This window comes from Mytilus californianus, unplaced genomic scaffold (assembly GCF_021869535.1).
Source record: "Mytilus californianus isolate M0D057914Y unplaced genomic scaffold, xbMytCali1.0.p SCAF_6, whole genome shotgun sequence".
NCBI lineage: Eukaryota > Metazoa > Mollusca > Bivalvia > Mytilida > Mytilidae > Mytilus > Mytilus californianus.
Genome location: NW_026262712.1, coordinates 66,557,368 through 66,576,591, shown reverse-complemented (window position 1 = coordinate 66,576,591; position 19,224 = coordinate 66,557,368). Strand labels below are relative to the sequence as shown.

At 31.1% G+C, this 19,224-nt stretch overlaps 1 protein-coding gene across 1 annotated transcript in view; it reads right to left on the bottom strand.

The window, feature by feature from the left end:
* The window catches only part of LOC127706895 (leucine-rich repeat and IQ domain-containing protein 1-like), a 37,156-nt gene that overhangs the window by 3,131 nt on the left and 14,801 nt on the right, over positions 1-19,224 (bottom strand). Inside the window, exons 12-31 of the mRNA XM_052211620.1 lie at positions 18,531-18,966; positions 17,963-18,055; positions 16,743-16,881; positions 15,653-15,805; positions 15,186-15,336; positions 14,713-14,906; positions 14,115-14,242; positions 13,457-13,530; positions 11,715-11,814; positions 11,090-11,263; positions 9,199-9,564; positions 7,024-7,171; positions 6,274-6,390; positions 5,691-5,740; positions 4,960-5,205; positions 3,876-3,970; positions 3,388-3,495; positions 2,902-3,043; positions 1,880-1,967; positions 103-193 (exon numbers count right to left, since the gene is read on the bottom strand). Of these exons, the coding sequence (XP_052067580.1) occupies positions 103-193; positions 1,880-1,967; positions 2,902-3,043; positions 3,388-3,495; positions 3,876-3,970; positions 4,960-5,205; positions 5,691-5,740; positions 6,274-6,390; positions 7,024-7,171; positions 9,199-9,564; positions 11,090-11,263; positions 11,715-11,814; positions 13,457-13,530; positions 14,115-14,242; positions 14,713-14,906; positions 15,186-15,336; positions 15,653-15,805; positions 16,743-16,881; positions 17,963-18,055; positions 18,531-18,966 (3,093 nt within the window). The remainder of the gene's footprint in view (positions 1-102; positions 194-1,879; positions 1,968-2,901; positions 3,044-3,387; positions 3,496-3,875; positions 3,971-4,959; positions 5,206-5,690; positions 5,741-6,273; positions 6,391-7,023; positions 7,172-9,198; positions 9,565-11,089; positions 11,264-11,714; positions 11,815-13,456; positions 13,531-14,114; positions 14,243-14,712; positions 14,907-15,185; positions 15,337-15,652; positions 15,806-16,742; positions 16,882-17,962; positions 18,056-18,530; positions 18,967-19,224) is intronic.

Sequence of the window (19,224 nt, the reverse complement as noted above, 5' to 3'; positions counted from 1 at the left end):
AATAAATAATTTTCTGTTCAATAAAATTGATGCCAATCAAAACATTTTACTGAATACAAAGCTCAATATAATAAAATCTTAGTACAATAATCTGTTACTTACAATCACTAGAACTGGCAGAAAATCTCCTTGGTTTACTGAAATCTCCCTGTATACTAACACTATCAACTGACATTAGGTCTACTGGACTGCTCTGAAAGTAAATAAGCTAATGGTGTAAGTGGTCACATGTGCACTATATTGCAATTTTGATTAAATACATAGCAATACATTATTTATAAAAGAAGAATGTGTCTGAGGACACGAATGTCGCCGCTCAAGCTTTGCAACATAAATGGGACAGATGGAAAGACGGAAGGACAGAAAGACGGAGGGACGGCCGGTCAAGGGTAACACTTAATGCCCCTGTCGCCTATGTCTGGGGCATAAAATTGAAATGTAAATTATCTCCCTTCATAATTATAAATAATCTTTTTCTTTTCATGAATTTAAGAAAAAAAATTCTTTTGTTTTCATAATAAAACATCTACATCATAGAGAATGTTCTACACAGATATGTGAAATGTATCTGAACAGGCTAGTTGGTAAACGGGATACAGATGATGTACACAAGTGTTAAATGATGTAAATTATTGACCTCGTCCAGATAAACTTTGAAATTTGAATAAAAAATAAACTCATGATCTTTGAAAATCTGCTTTCATGTTAATGTACCACCTGCTGGTGGCTGCCTGGATTATATGACAGTATCTTTATTAGAGTGTGTCTCTTGCACTGTGTGGATACAGGAAGGTCTGGAAGGGGGGTCCTTCATGTCTTTATTCTTTTATTTTTAGATCTATGATAATCTTTATATCGAAACACCCTTTTATTATCTATTTTTTATTTTTCTATGATTATTTTTTTTCTTATACTTCTGCACTTTTTGACCATTATTAGCTATTCTATAAACCCCATCCAGACCCTCATTCAGTAGAATGTATCCCAGAGATGGAGGTGTATGCTTCTATATTTTTCAGTTTATAGTTTGAGAGAAAAATACACTAATTGGACATGCCAAGAAATGATGTTCCTTTCTTGAAAATATTTATGTGGATAAATTATGTGAATAGTGCCAAGTAACTGGTATTCCTACATGGACTAACTGTGCCCCTTTTATTGCAGATGTATATTTTTACTGATATGAAACACAGTCTATAAAGAAATGAAAGACCACTTAAAAGAATTTTTAACAATAGCCGCAGATATTCAGATGCTATATTCTCTCTAAACGATACAGATTTAAAAAAAATATAAATGAAATTTGCCCACCTCAACTCATTCTAACTAAATCAAACATTAATAGGAAGCAATGTTCTTTTTTATACCTTGATATTAAAATTTCTTATAGTAATTTTCATACCAAAATTTATGATTGGCTTTTTTGAATTTTCCAGTTTGTGTTTGCAGTGGCATCTCAGAATTCAATGAAAGAAATATTTTCATCACTTAAATTTTTTCAAAAGGGTTCTAGATATCATTAATTTGTAAAAAAAATATAACTTTTCCTGCAAATATAGAGATTCATTGTGGAAATAGGATCCCAACTGCAAGAATTTAATTAAAAATGGTAGTTTGCATCCAGCTCTTTATGGTAATATCAATAAAGCTAACAATTTTGTAATATCTATTGCACAAAATTGTGTTTTCCTGTATCATTTATGATGCTGTATAAAATCTTCTATGAAGTACAGCCACTAATACAAGCATGTAGGATGGCACTATTTCTAATCAGAAGGTTAAATATTTTGACCTTGCTGTGATATATATCCTTTATTCCTGTAATACTTTATGAAGGAAAAAGTGTCTATATAGACTTAACAAATGTAGAATTACTCACAACAAGTCTGACAGCTTTTCCAGACATTAAATCAGAATCCAGCTTGGGTAAGTTACCTTCACTCCCATATCTCTGTCTTGTCCTACTCCTAAAATTAGAAATTGAATGGTTAATATGCCTACCTTGTTTTAACAGGTTCTGTAACAATCAAAATAGATTTTATCCTGTGAAAGGATATATGTTACAGATGAGCAGCTTCTACTGTAATAGTTGCACGTATTATACTGTTTAAATTGTAAATAAAGACATGTCAAGTAAAAGCACTTACATTATCAGAGCACAAACATTTCCCCTATAACTGTACAATATTCATGTATTGTTATTAGCAGTCAGTGCTTTTCTTGTACTGTTTTTATTGCATGTTCTTTTATGCGCATTTTACTGATCCAGATTAAAAATGGGGGAGGATTGAGATCTCAAACAACTTGTTTAACCTGCAGCATTTTCATGTGCCTGTCTTCAGTCGGGATTCTCCTCAGAAGTTGTTGTACGATTGTCTTGAACATGCATGAAATATTTACCACTGGATGTTAAGCAACCAACAATCAATTAATCAGTTGTTGTATGTCATATCTAAATGTTTTTTAAGTTAATTCGAGAATTTGGTTTTAGTGGCAGATCTTTGATTGTTTCTGCTAAATTTTTATAGACTTGAGATGATTTAGAGTTTGGCATATTGTTCAGACACCTGCCCATTATTGAAGACTGTATGTTGCTATCTAGTTGTCTTTTGGTTATTTTTGTCATTGGGTTCCTTTCTCTATGACATATACCCAACATCTCCTTTTATTCACAGAAGATACTAATATAACTGACCTGAAAAGGCAGCAAACTGTGAAATATTTATACACTATATACACAGGATGTATATATATTTTTAAATGAATACGAAAATTCATCTTTTCTTTAGAAACCAAAATCAACATAAAAGTGCCTTTATTTGACAATGCCAATTTTCCTAGCAAAGGAAAAGATTTTTATTTTGTGAAAGCCAATGTACCAGGTTTATTGAATTAACATACCCTTGATTATTTGTGTTGATAGAAGAATCACTGACATCATAGTCTCCCACCTGTGTATGTAACCATTCAAATGTTCTAGACACTTTCTCACTTTTCTCTATTCTTTTTTCTCTATCTGCATTATCTATTTCTTTCTGCCTCTCTGCAAATTAAATCAATGACCCTTATGTGGAAAATCTGTATATCACACACACTTCTCTACCAAGTTAAATATTTTTCAAACATCTACCAAGTTAAATATTTTTCAAACATCTTTATTTGAAACATTGCTTGAAGTGGTTAATTGTCATATAAATGTATACATAAGTGTAAAATCTAATTGAAGTACTCGAAACTGATTCTCTAACTTATCTTATGCTATTCAGTTTCCTTTTTTATTACTAGTAATAAGCCAATAGATTTGATCTTAGTACTTAAGCTCAGTGCTTTACCATATCAGGTTATTAAAGTAAACAATATAGGTACTGAGCCGATCTCTCTTTTTACCTTGAAAATATTCTTTTCTTGGAAGAATTTTTCTGTTTGGTGCCTGAACATGAGGGTAATGAGAGACTTCTTCTAGTTTTCTGAATAAGACCAATCGTTGTTTTGGATCTGTAAAGACAACATAAAACAGTCAAACAATAATAAAAAAAAAAATGAATATATAAATGATAAACTAACAATTGTTAAGTAGGTGTACTACATATTGTCAACATTAATTGATTCGTCTGCTTCTACTTTTTTCTCTTTGTATATTACAAGATTATTTGTTAAAACGGTTAAGAAATTAGAAGAAAAGACATTTGTTTTTTCTATTTAAAAAAAGTTTTGATACTTTAAAACAATGGACCCTTATTGTTATTGTAATCTTACGGTAGAGCAAGAAAATAACAGTTAGTGACTAACTGCCACACTCTAACATATATTAGTGACTAACTGCCACACTCTAACATATATTAGTGACTAACTGCCACACTCTAACATATATTTACCTAGTTTACTAAGTTTTTTTCTCCTTTCTGCATTGTATTTCATTTTCTTTGCTCTTTGCATCATTAAATGTGCTGTTTCATTGTTTTTAAAACCCCTAAAAAATAAGAAAATAGTTAAAGAAACAATTCTCATACAAACTAAAAGTACATTCTTCTTTTATTATGTTTATATTGCACAAACTATTCTCTGGAGAGAAAACCATTGCTTATCCATTCATATCAAGAACTGCTCGAGAATGATTGGGCAATTTAAATTATGATCATCACTTGTCATAATTTTGTAAAACATTATTGAATGTCCAGAACATCATTTCAGTTGTAATTTGAGATTCTCATAAACGATTGAAAATTATGTAGGACTATAAATGAAGATATCTGCCACTCACTTATTATTTAGCCGATAAAGAGCTAATTTTTATTACTATGTTTTTATAAAAGATATATCTCTTTTATAACGAGTTGGTCGTGGAAACAAACATGACAAAACACGCTACTGATCATAAGCTAACCACCCGTCGTACGTTTGCAATCAACTTATCCATCAGCTGTTTTTTACTTCTCACATTTCATTTTTTTTCAATGAATAGCAAAACATCTGCCGTTAATTCCAGACCCTTAACCTACTGAATAGTACAACTATAACAAACTATAAATGAGACAAAACAGCTGAGTGATTACTCAACATCTTCCTGACAAAATCATCGTAATATGAGAACTCAAACAGTCGCTCGATTTCCTGTTTAATCATTGACAGTACTAGTCCTTGGTTGTTTAAAAAATCTTGATATTCCTTGTGAGTTGCCATTTTTGTTTACATGTGCAACTTGTAAATCACAAATTGTCCTTATACCAAATTTGATAGCGACTTGACTTCACTATGAACTCAGTCAGCTGGCAAGTTAAGTGATTTTTAAAATTTGTTAGTGACTTAAATCATCATTTCGGTGGCAAGATTAGGACCTGATTTCTAACATTTACCATTGATGGTGGTTTAAAGGGCACTACAGTATCATACACTAGGCTATATCTATAAAAGTTATTTGATTGAATCCCTATCTGATAAAGACAATACTAAATTAATTACCACTCTTCCGATATTTTCTCTTCTTTCCTTGACTGTACTGTTCTGTGAGTATCTGTCCCACTAATGAGGGATGAAGGAGGCCTTGGATAATTTTGCTGTACTTGCACATCAGAGAGAGGTGAATCCATACCTCTCCAGGCTCTCCTTGGTTGCTGTGGAGGGTGAGGGTTGTCTCCCAGTGGTAGGGCTGGAATTTTTGGTGGTGTGGTTTTCTTTCCAGAAGGTGGTTTTCCCAACACTGGATGCCTGTAAATAAATTTTAATTAATTTAATGTCAATCAATGTTCATACTATACAGCATCTTTGTTAGATTTCTTGTGATCAATAGAGTGGACAAGTACTGTAAACATGGATATTTTCGTGGGTTGATATTTTTTCATGATCTTAATGCATAAAATTTTCACCATGGGGTTAAATCGCAAAAGAAGATTTGACATTTTTCACCATAAGACTCCAATGTAAAACTACCAGTAAGTCTCCAACTGGTGGCAATACTTTTTATCCAATCTACACCATTGAGATTCGTAAAAAGAGGATTGTTCATTAAATTTTTCACAGATTCAAATGTAAAACTTTATAGTTACAATATTGGTTTACAAACTGGCTACAAAGTTACAACACTCAGTCAGTTTCTTCAAACATGGTTGTAACTAGACCAGTGGTTAGAAATAGGACAGAATTAGGGATTTAAAAATGCAGAACAATTGAACATGGATAAATTCTCTTCTTACCTGTTTGGAATTTGTGGTGTTGATGGTGGTTTCCAGTCATCTAATATGTCCTAAAACAACAGAAACTAAAAGTGAACTAATATACAAAAGTAAACTACACAGTATAAGAAAGATATGAGGGAAATGTCAAGAATTTTGGAAAGACCATGAAATTATTAAATATGGTCAATTTTAAAATATTGTTTATTTCAAGAGCCTGAGATCCAGGTTTTAGTTGTGTACGTCAATTGATTGGAATTGTGAAATATTTCATTAATCCATGACTACTGATATATCATAAATCAAATCCTTGGTGAATCAACATTCAAAATATTATGGGATTTCTAATTATTAACCTGAGATGTGATCAGAAATTATTGCATCATGTATCTTTGCGATTTTTTAAGAATGGACAAAAATGTGAGATTAATTATTGCAATTTTAGGAAAATCTGCATACAGATATATGTATCAGATATTAGAATGCGAGTTCCTATTATTGCGTTACTCATTAAGTTGCATTATTCGCAATAATAAAAACCTCGCCATAATTTCTGAATTTACAGTAATATATAATTTTTTCATTGTTTCAATAAATACATTACCTCATTAAAGTTAAGATCATTCATATCAATCTCACCAAACTCATCGTCATCTTCAAGTTTGGCAAAATCTAAAGCTCTTTCTAATCTACATCTTACACTGTAACCTCTCCATGTGGCCTGCAATAGAAATACTGAATCAATTACTATGAAAGTTCTTTTTCTATTTCTAAAATTTTAATGGTTTGTTAATTTTTGAATTGTAAGTTTTAGACTTTACAATTATCAAATGAATAGAAAATTGACATTTTGTAGGATATTAAAAAAAAATGTTTGGATTTATGGTAGATCATTAATGCAACATGCTTCCAAGGAAGATCTAAAGTAAGATATTACGAGGATTTAGAGCTTGACAAATTGTATAAACACCTGTCTATTGTCCAATACTGAAGGTTGACCTCCAGATGTCTTGTAGTTTTTGCGTCCTTGGATTGCTGTATCATAGACGTATACTTCACATCATATATAGTCTCAAATTTATGTCATTCTGTCACATTGTAGATGGCAAAATAATTATGTTCTTGAGAATTTTTTTGGTTAAAAACTTGATATACAATATATACTTTGGAATGCATTGTGATGATTTATATGCAAGAAAAACAAATCTGATGTCAATAGAAAACTTGTCTATTGGGGAAAATTTTGATTGTAAAATTTGACAATATCTTTAGTTAGTTGGATTTTTCAAATATCAATCATTCCCTTTTGCATAAAACATTAATTAATTGACACTGCAAGTGAATAAATCCTCACCTGTATTTTAATGGCAGCATTATGAAGTTCCAGTAAGACGGCCATATCAAAGCTTTGATCCTGTACAAGCTGTTCATACCATCTCCTTACTGTATATCCTCTCCATGCTGACTGTATCTTTACTGCTGCTTCATTTCTTCTGTGTAATCTGTAGTATAGTTTCATACAAAATAAATAGTTTTGTTTTTTTGTTATATTAAGAGTAATACTGTACAAGAGCTTTCCGCATTTCTAACTTATTTCATATCAGTCAGAGAATACATTTTATTAACTTTGGCTAATATTTATCAGTATTTTGCCCCTATTACAATTTCATGAGTAAATTAAAATGAAACCAGGCAAGAGTTTCATAAAATTTTGTTTGATCTTCAACCAGTAAAAGTTTGAATAGTATGTACATGTATATGATATACTACTGCTCACAAGTTGCACAAACTTTTGTGAAATGCAGGCCTGGAGTCATACACTTTTAATTTGATAATTCATAGATTGAAAATTATGATATTATCTTTGATCTTTGATTGTATTGGTTCATTTTTAATACTTTATTATTTTCAAAACCCAATTATATCAATTCTAATTGGAAAATTTCAGAGTTTTGTACTTCAAAGTAGATCTTTAAGACACCTTGTATATCATTGGAGTCTATTTATCGATAAATATAAAATAATAGCATTTTTGTTTTTGATACTGACTTTATCAGCAAGAATATCAAGCTGATGAAGTCAGTATAAAAAAAATAAAATGCCATTACTCTTTTTATCGGAAAATTGTCTTAACAATATGCTTTTTGGTTGAGAATATGAAATTAAATGAAATTGTTAGAAAATTAATTTTTACGCATACAAATCGTTGTGATAATTGTTTCAGGATATGAATGAAGTTGGGTGCATTTCATTGATAAATTGACACAGATGGACATGAACATGTGACGTTGCTGCACTGACACATGACGTCATTGCCAAATATTTTCAAGTATCAGGTCCTTTATATGATCTACAAACTATTAGGCAGTAAGATGAAAGGAAAAATGTACAAATTGCTGATAAAATCATAAACTGTTAACACAGAGATATGTCTTGCCTTTTTGTAATTTTGATAATGCAAATGTTGAAATTAAAATAGCAATACTTTAACATGTAAGTTATGCAAATATTCAAAATCAATGAACCATGACTGAAGGTACATGGCAAAAAAATCTCCATGGAAATGGGATGTGCCAATGCTAATACAAATGCATACCAAATACCATAGACTTATCATAAGTCGTTCCCTTTCAACAAAAATTAACACAAAAATTAACTTGCAAATTATGTAAAAGTTTCAAAGTCAATGAACCATGATGAGGGGGTGGGGCTATATAATCTCCATGGAAATGAGACTTGCAAATGCCAATAAATTTGCTTACCAAATATCATTGACTTAACATTAGCGGTCCATCTTAAACTGATCTAATTATAAACTAATACATGTAAACTAAGCTAAAGTTTCAAAGTCAATAGACCATGACTGAGGGGGCGGGACCAAATATTCTCCATGGAAATGAAATATGCCAATGTTTATACAACTGCATACCAAATATCATTGTTATCACTAGTGGTTCCCCATGAACTGACCTAATCACAAACTAAAACATGTAAACTAAGCAAAAGTTTTAAAGTCAATAGACCATGACTGAGGGGGCAGAGCCAAATAATCTCCATAGAAAAATGATATGCCAATGCTTATACAATTGCATGCCAAATATCATTGACTTACCACTAGTGGTTCCCCATAAACTGACCTAATCACAAACTAATACAAGTAAACTAAGCAAATGTTTTAAAGTCAATAGACCATGATTGAGGGGGCAGGGCCAAATAATCTCCATGGAAATGAGATGTGCCAGTGTTAATACAACTGCATACCAAATATCATTGATCAACCACTAGTGGTTCACCTTAAACTAGACCTAATCACAAACTAATACATTGTGTTATGTTGCCGCCGCCGGAAACAGCATACCTATGTCTCGTTTTTTTACTCCGTCAAGGCGAGGCAAAAATGATGACTATTATTGTCACTTTGACATTTACCACCACAACACTTTTTTTTTCAAATTTACGATTTGTTTTGAATGTGCATATAACTAAAACTATAATTACTTTTCTTTATTTTAATAATAAGTAAACCTACTTCTTATGACTAGTAGTATCATCCACAAGAATATTCTGAACAATTTTGGCAGTAATCACTGGTTTCACCACCGCCACATTATCTCCCCTGACTAGACCATTTGAACCACTACTTTTACTACCTCCATCATGAAGAGCTTTTTCAAACATTTCCTTAGGGCTCATAAAAGAGTCTTGTACCACTTTATTTGCTCTTGCTGATCGTGGCCTTCCAGATTTTGGAGTGGACGGTGCTGTTGGTTGTGCTATTGACATTTCACCGTACTCATGAGCATATCGATTGTCTTCTGCCATCTTATGAGTTTTATCACAGAATTTAAAATAAATATCACAAAGTTCTGATAAATTTGATGAATCTAAATGCGATCTGCAAAGAAAGAAGTAAAATTGTTATTTATACAAGAAAGACTTATCAACTCTAGAAAAGGCTTTCTGATTGGGTCAGCACTCAACCTCTCAAGTCCCCTATTTTGATTTGTAGAAAAAATAAACTGTTATCACAGAGATATGTCTCGCCTTTTTGTAATTTTGATAATGCAAATGTTGAAATTAAAATAGCAATACTTTAACATGTAAGTTATGCAAATATTCAAAGTTGATGAACCATGACTGAAGGTACATGGCTAAACAATCTCCATGGAATGAGATGTGCCAATGCTAATACAACTGCATACCAAATACCATTGACTTATTATAAGTCGTTCCCTTTAAACAAACCTAAACACAAACATTAACTTGTAAACTATGTAAAAGTTTCAAAGTCAATGAACCATGATCAGGGGTGGGGCTATATAATCTCAATGGAAACGATACTTGCTAATGCTAATAAATTTGCATACCTAATATCATTGACTTAACATTAGCAGATCATCTTAAACTGATCTAATCACAAACTAATACATGTAAACTAAGCAAAAATTTCAAAGTAAATAGACCATGACTGAGGGGGCGGGGCCAAATATTCTCCATGAAAATGAGATGTGCTAATGCTGATACAACTGAACACCAATTAACATTGGCCTACCACTAATGGTTCCCCTTGAACTGACCTAATCACAAACTAATACATGTTAACTTAGCAAAATTTTCAAAGTCAATAGACCATGACTAAGGGGGCGGAGCCAAATAATCTCCATGGAAATGAGATATGCCAATGCTTATACAACTGCATACCAAATATCATTGACCTACCACTTGTGGTTCCCCATAAATTGACCTAATCACAAACTAGTACATGTAAACTATGAAAAGTTTCAAAGTCAATAGACCTTGACTGAGGAGGCAGGGCCAAATAATCTCCAAGATAATGAGATGTGCCAATGCTAATACAACTGCATACCAAATATCATTGACCTACCACTAGTGGTTCACCACGAACTAGACCTAATCACAAACTAATACATTGTTGACACCGCCGCTGCTGCCATCGCCGACGCCAGAAACAGCATACCTATGTCTCGCTTTTTGACTCCGTCAAGGCGAGACAAAAAATGATTTTACAAATATCAATTATTAAAAATTCATGGTATTGCTTATATGAGTAAGAAATGAGTTTAACGGTTGAGATTTCAAAAAATAATCAACCCCACCACATTTTCATGAGCAAATCAGTAGTCAGGAATCTAGTCAGTGGTTGTCTTTAGTTAAATCTTAATGTTTTTTTGTCATTTAGGGAGATTGGCTATGCTGGCACATCTATGATAAATTCTATTCAAATTTTTCCAAACTTTTCTGAACTCAGGGCAATTTAGAGCTTGAAATGATGTATAGATACTTGTTTATTGTAGAAGACTGTATGTTGACCGCTAGATGTCCTTTGGTTGTAGGTGTTGTTGGGTTGCTGCCTTATTCAAATATACCCCACAACTACTCTTCTTCATATCTATACTTACTTTAAATCTTGTTGGAATCTATGATGTACATCTTTCATCATTTGAACTTGATGTAAACACATGGCTTCAAAGCCGTTCCTTGGTTTTATAGGTATACCACATTGTGTTGAGTCCAGAGTGGTATCATCTAGTTGGTGTAATCTTGTCAATTCTTTAGTCAGTTTCTTTCTAAAACTACACATAATATCTCATAATGAAAATATTGATTTGAAAGTTATCTAATAGAATAATTCACCAGCATTATGATAATGATTATTTGATTGGTTTAACCAAACAGTAATGGTCTCTATAGTAGACAAAATTTTGGAAGTATTTGTACATAACTGTAGTTGCATTATTGAATAAAAAATCGAACATTTAGTATAGAGAAGTTTCATTCTTCTATCTTAATTCAAAACAATGACCCCCTGAATAAATAATTCAATACCTTATGCTTTTTTGTCCTATCTCATTTTCATATATATTTGTTCAGTTGTTGTCTTAAAGCTTTGAAAACTATTCACCTTTCCAATTTTTCAAATAACCACTTTTTAAACAAAATTCATTGATAGTATCCATTTTCATAATAAAAAAAAAGCCGTATTTCTTTATAATTTATACAAATTACATATATGCAATAACTTACCTATCTTTATCTTCTAAACTTTCAACTGCAGGATTACCACATAAGTGTAACATTTCTAGATATTTATAGCTTGGTAATGAAGAGTGGAACACATCTATATCTGAAATAATGATGTAAACATGATGAATTGATGATTTTCAGACATGTTTGTAAACTATTTGAGATGTTTACATATGAATACATTAATTTTATCATAATAATAATCATAAATGTTAAACAATTTCATCTTATATTTAGGTCATTTAAAAAAAAAAAACTTTTTAAAAGTTCAAAATTTTCTTCTAAATATTGCATCTAATCCCCATCCCCTTTTATAATAATTTAAAATCATAATTAAGCTCTTACATACAGTCGACTCCACTTAATTGCATACCGCTTAATAGCATAATTCGGTTAATTGCATACTTTTCTCCTGCACAAAACCATTTCCCATTCATCTAATGTTAAATTGTCCGGTTATATGCATAGCCTTACAAGTGGCATTTCGGTTAATTGCATAGAAAATAATCGCCAGCTAGATATGCTTAGTTAAAACTGACGAGATTTTTGACCGGAAACGGCAATTTGGTAAGTATATTTTTCTTGAATGCATCATAATTTTCGTTATTATTTCATATTTACTTCTGTGTTATTTAAATAAAGTTTTAAAACAGTTTCTTTCGTGTTTATATGATTGTAAAATAAGCCTCGATGTGTACACAGGTAAAGTTTCCCATGTTCTATTTTAAGCCTCGAGGTCATAAAAATGTCAAACAGCTGATTGTTGTAAAAACACGACCATTCTATCTCAAAAGGTGTTAATTATTGATTGGATTTCAAACATTGTTCATAGATTACATTTTGGGTGAATTTTTAAAACAATAACACCTGCTAATTATCGATCATTATCCAATGTGTAATCTCGTAATTCGGCTTGGGGTGATCTACACTTATGTTAAATTGTATAGGGCATTTATATTTGGTTGAAGAATTTTATAGATCAATCTTTTATTTTTAATATTTTTTGAAAATAACATTAACTTCTAATTATTATATTTTCTCACTTTCAACACTCGTGTCCAGCAAATAACCCGTGCAGGGCCCCATTACCTGTTAACTGCTTTGCATATACGAAACTAACGAGGTTAAAGTAACAGTGTTACATCACTGTGCAATCGGTAAATACTGCATATCAAAGGCAGTTCATTACACATTTATTGTTTAAAATGATTATAAACTGTGTAGTATTGTTAAACAGTATATTTTAATCAGACCGTAACAATGTACATTGTACATCCGGGTCATAGAAACAAATCTATTTTTAGAACAATTTTATTTTCGTATCTCAGGTAAAAGAAAAGTTGGTACGTAAATAAACTAAAACAAAATGTGTTTATAAACGTTATTGAAAGAATACACAATGAAATAACATGTATGACACTAGACAAATAACTTTTATTAGAATAAATAAGCATTCAATATGTTGTAAGTGGATTATGGACGTTCATCTTTCTTCAGGGATTTCCTTTACTGATCTGCACTATCGATGTTGTTTGACTCCGTAATTTGTCATTTCGGATATAAGCATACTCCGCTTAATTGCATATTTTCGTCTGACAAATAGGCTATGCAAATAACCAGAATGTACTGTAATAGTAAAATCTTCTTTGGTCAAGGCTGTCATCTTATATTGATGACTTACCACTGTATTTTATTTACAATGAAACAGGTTTTTTGACACATAAAGTGAATTAAAAAATTACCTAAAACCTGGTTATTACTTAGATTTAACTCTCGCAGCAATAACAGGTTCTCTAAGCTGACTAGATCTTCCAAACTGAAACGAACAAATTCTAATTGAAATTTACAATTTTATATGTTATAACCTTAATCAACTTAATACTTGTTGCTCAAACACAAAATGAAAATGAAAAATATATACGAGTTCAAAAAGAAATAAAGAGAAAAATCAACAAAAAATTCTTCCAAAAGTGTGTTAGATTGTTGTCATTTAAATTTGAGACAGCGCTCATCAATTAAATGTAAAGAATTCACTGTTTCAAACAACCCATATAAGATTACTATGTAAGGTTTAATTTATTGCCACATCACTAATTTTTACAATGACAGTAATAAATTTTTTGTTAATTTCTATCATTCTATTTTTTTTAAAATGAAAAGTGCTGCTTTATTGGTATACATCCTTTTTGCTGTGAGTAAATATGTTATAAATAACTTTAAACTTCACAATCTGATAAAGGACATTAAGGATATTTTTTTGAACTGCAGATTTTTCCCCAGGTTTTTTAATTCACATGAGAAAACTTAAATTAATCTATTCTATTTAGGAAAAAATTAAAGTGATGACTTCTACAGTACATGTTTATTTTTCAATCCATTTGTTTAACAATAAACATTTACCTATTTTGACTAATATTAAATTTTTGCACCAAAGGTAACCAGGACTGATTCAAATCATCAAGTAAAGTTATACTGTTATCTTCTAATATTAAATCTTGTAATAAAACATGGTTCTGTAAATCAGGAATCTGCAAAAAATAAGAGTATAGTTCCATGATATTACTACATATTTTTTTTCATTGAAATTCATTTATTAATTGATATAGATACAAAGTATTGACCAGTGACAATACTGATAAACATAGTAAACAATTTCTAAATGCAGAAAATTATTCAACTTCAAGCAATTTCTGATATAATGTTTTCACAATCTTTAGAACAGTTGTCTAATCTGTGAATTTACCAAACGTGTCCTGTTCTTGATTATGACATATTGACTGAGTTTGGATTCACATGGAGGGTGATACGTACATAGCAGGAAATACTTACCCTGATGACCCACCAGGTCTCATTACTTTTGGAGTTTAAACAATCCCCTCAGCTTTTGTTTGTTACTTTGACTGGTCTTTTAATCAATTCATGAGATTTGAACATAAGTAAACTACTGTTGCTTAAATTAAAGTTTTCAGTAATTCATTTACAAAAAGCAGATACAAACCTGGAGAAGATTGTTTGCTGATAAATTTAAATGTCGCAGTAGACACAATTTGTTTACATCTTGTACTTCCTGCAGATGATTATGGGATAGGTCTAGATACTGTATTGTTGGTGTGTCTCCCAATCCTGATGTGTTGATCAGCTGGTTTTTGGCAAGTTTCAAAGTATGTAATCTGCGTAAACCATTTAATCCACCTAAAGTATAAAGAGAAATAACTATTTAAATGTATCAGATATTCTGCATTGAAGAACAGTCATATATTTTAATTCAAATAACAATTAATCTAGTAACATTTTAACAACCACGTCAACATGGTCAGGGGTTTTATATGCTGCTATGCCCATCCCTTACAAAAAAAAATAAAATTTGGATGTTTGCTCTTTATATTCAGTAAATTTATTAATAACAATAAAAACCTTACTTTAATGTGGCCTTCATACCATTTAGCCAGGAAATCAGGCATCTACACTTACCAAGTCTGGTAATCTTATTGTCAGACAAGTCCAGCCATCGTACATCAGTACACCCATCCATTCCATGTATTCCACTTAATGAATTATTACTCAGGTCTATAAACTTTATACTGCCCAAAGACTTCAGGTCTATATATTCTATCTTGTTATTCTAAAGAAATAAACCATGGACTGTTATTAATAGTTTACCAGCAGTGCATATAGTCTATACAGGCTACTTGTAGAAATAAATGACAGATTATCAATGTAAAATTATATATATAATGAAGATCTCCAACTATTGATAGTTCAACACCTTATAGCAAAATCATGACGAGCCCTAGTATCAAGTTAAGCAGTACTTTTTGATATTCAGACGTACTTTAGGTCAAATAAAAATATTAAGTTAAAGAATATGTGGTAAACAATAAAATTTACATTTAAAGTACATTTGTATTTTATAACAGATATTTTCTGGACTATCTTACCTTTAAATCTAAGTACTGCAACTGTTTACAATTCTGAAGTCCTTCTACTGCAATTAAGTTACAGTTGACCATCTTTAGATACTGCAGACCAGTACACTGACCTAAAGTAGACATATTACTTCCTGGCAAGTCTTTCAATTCAACTGTTGTTACCTGTAATCATAATAAGGTAGACATATTATTTCCTGGCAAGTCTTTTAATTTAACTGTTGTTACCTGTAATCATGATATATTTTAAGTTGAATTAGCAGGCAAATTTATGTAAAAAAAGAAGTTTTCAAGTTCAATCAGTAAGCAAGACGTTTTTGTTTTTTTTTTTCTATTGAAAACATCAGATTTACAACTTATTGAATTACATTTCACCTAAACTGTAATTAACCATGATCAACCAACAATGAAATTAAGGCCATACCATCCATTTGAAATAAAGGTTAAATTGTTTTGCTTTTCATGTATAAACATATATACTTCACACCAAAGACGTTTTAACTAAGACTTTCAGATCAAACTAGATCAATGCCTACAACTTGTACTGTGAAACTGTAAATTTAAGGTCATCCATTATTATTGACATTATTTGAAATAGTTAAAATAATGATGTATTCACTGATGAAGTATCCTATTTGTATTGTATCTACTACAATTTATATACCAAACTTTGGAGGTAACTTCACTTACTATGTATATGTACTTCTAAACTAAACATTGAACAATGTAACCAGTACAAATTAATTTTCAGTATGACTGACGAGTTAGACCTTACAAAATCAAAAATGAAAATAAGATATCCAGATACTAATACAACATGATTTCAAATATCATTAATGGTTTATAGTATTAATATAAAGCATATCTAATCAGAAACATTTAAATAATATAAAAGTCACAGTTCCCTAATGAAGAGTCCTGGTCTTATATCCTGCTTGTTATTAAGATGTGTGAATTCTATTGCAAGAACATACAAAATATCAATGACCTATTAATTTTAATTACATTTGGACAATGTAAATATCCACAGTCAATGAGGCAGTAAAAAATAATCAATAAAATTTATAAGTCAATTTACTATCCCATTGCCCATTACAGTTACCTGTCTGAGAGATGCTACTTTAGCAGCTGTTGTTATTATGTTTTCTTCTAACATATGTAACTTCTTAGCAGAAGATGGCCGTCTAGCTGGACGTTTACTGGTAGAGGCTTTCAGCTTCCAAGGTTCATTGCTGACTTTACTGAAATTCAAATAAAGATTATACTTATAATTACTTACATTACCTGCTGAAGAAAAAAAACACTATTTTTAGCATTATCATTGATCATCTAGTGTTATTTTCAATCAGTGAATGATTATAGTCTTCCATAATATTTGTTGATTAGAGGTTTATTTAGATGGTACTTTTTGACACATTACACTGATCTATCATGTCTATAGAAAACAGTATGGGTAGTACCATAATTTAATGTGTGGAAAGATCAGAGACACCAACAATATAAATTTAAAATCCCTTTCAAGAAAGTCCAACCATCTACCAATCATTTTATGTCATCAACAAGTGCCTCCAAACCCCCAATACAAAAGTTCTGAAAACAGCTCTTCACAGATTAATTTCTCAAAATCTAGTAAGTAGCTCCTAAACTAACCATACAAACAATATTGCAGGACAGTTAACTTTGCTTTAATAACAATTTTTAATCATATATATCTGTCCTTGTTTGAATTTTTATCTTGGCAGGTTATGTTCAGGAAATCATTTGGTTTTTACTTCCTAAATATTTATTTTTTTGTTGTAATTCATAAATGAAGATTACCTAGTAATATTCATTTTTTTAAATTTGTCAAACAAGAATGTGTCCATAGTACACGGAAGCCACACTCACACTATAATTTTCTATGTTCAGTGAACCGTGAAATTGGGGTCAAAACTCTAATTTGGCATTAAAATTAGAAAGATCATATCATTGGGAACATGTGTACTAAGTTTCAAGTTGATTGGACTTCAACTTCATCAAAAACTACCTTGACCAAAAACTTTAACCTGCCCACTCGCACTATCATTTTCTATGTTCAGTGGACCGTGAAATTAGGGTCAAAACTCTAATTTGGCATTAAAATTAGAAAGATCATATCATAGGGAACATGTGTACTAAGTTTCAAGTTGATTGGACTTCAACTTCATCAAAAACTACCTTGACCAAAAACATTAACCCGAAGCGGGACAGACGGACGGAGGAACGGACGAACAGACGAACGAACGCACAGACAAAAAAACAAAATGCCCTTAGGTGGGGCATAAAAAAATTATGGTTACTTACCTCCATGGAGTACATGATTTAATCCATCCAAGTCTTTTACTTTCTAGATGACTTGGTAATCCTTCCATCATGGATGACAAACCATTCTTTAATCTGTTTATAAATTTTAAAAAAAATATTAGGTATATGCTGTTTTGCTGAGAACATGCAATTTGGGCTAGGAAGACAATTTTATATTTAAAATTGTCCATAAAATTTAAGGGTAATTTTATAAAGATTAAATGTGGAGGAAAATGTCTGATTTTTGTTTTAAAACTTCAATAGTAAAGAAATGAATTGATGTCATTATATTCCCAAAATATCTTTGGTGACTCTTATCCTGCCATCATATATCTGGAGGTCATACTTTTCAAAATATCTGCTTTACTGAGCAGTGATCTAAATTTTTCAGAAAAACAAGAACATACGTCCATAGGACACAAAACCCCACTGGCACTATATCATTTAAATGTCCAGTAAACTGTAAAATTTGGTCCAAACCCTTATTTGTCAAATATCTTTAAAAAGTTCACATCATTTTGAATATCTATACTGTTTCAAGTTGATGCTCAGTACATAACCTATATACCTTTCATCATTTTCCCCATTAAGACTAGCAGCCGTAGAATCTCTAACCAATCCATCTTTAACCCTCCTTCCAAATTTTCTGGGAGAATTTTTGTCATGATGACTAATACTGCCATTTGTCTTAAAATCGGTGCTTTTCATAACTTTGTTGTCACTAGTATCATGTGACTCCTCATTCAAGAATTCTTTTAATTTTTCTTCTTGCTTTTTTAATTCAGCTTCTTGTCTTTCTACTTCTTGTTGTTTCTTAAGTTCTAACTGTCTAATTCTTTCCATTTCTTCCCTCTGTTGGTCCTCTTTAATTTTTTTCTTTTCTTCTTTTTCTTGTTTTTCTTTTTCCAACTTCTTCTGTTTCTCCTCCTCTTGTTTTCTGACTTTTTCTTCCTCTTCTTTTTGCTTTCTTTCCATCTCTTCTCTTTTCTTCCTTTCCTCCTCTTCTGAAAAAAAAAACAATGGGGAAAATTATAACATTACTAACATTTGTTTTCCATTTAAAACTTACAATCAACTTAGTATTCAACTCCATGTGGCCAAAAATTCAGGATGAGACAAAGTCAAGCAAAACATCGTGAAATTAGGACACTCTCTTTACTATGGAAAACCCCAATATAATTTTAGTTAGGAAGTGCATTATATGATTTATTATCTTAAGGTATTTTCTGAAAGGTTTATTGAAATCCCATAAATGTTATGTG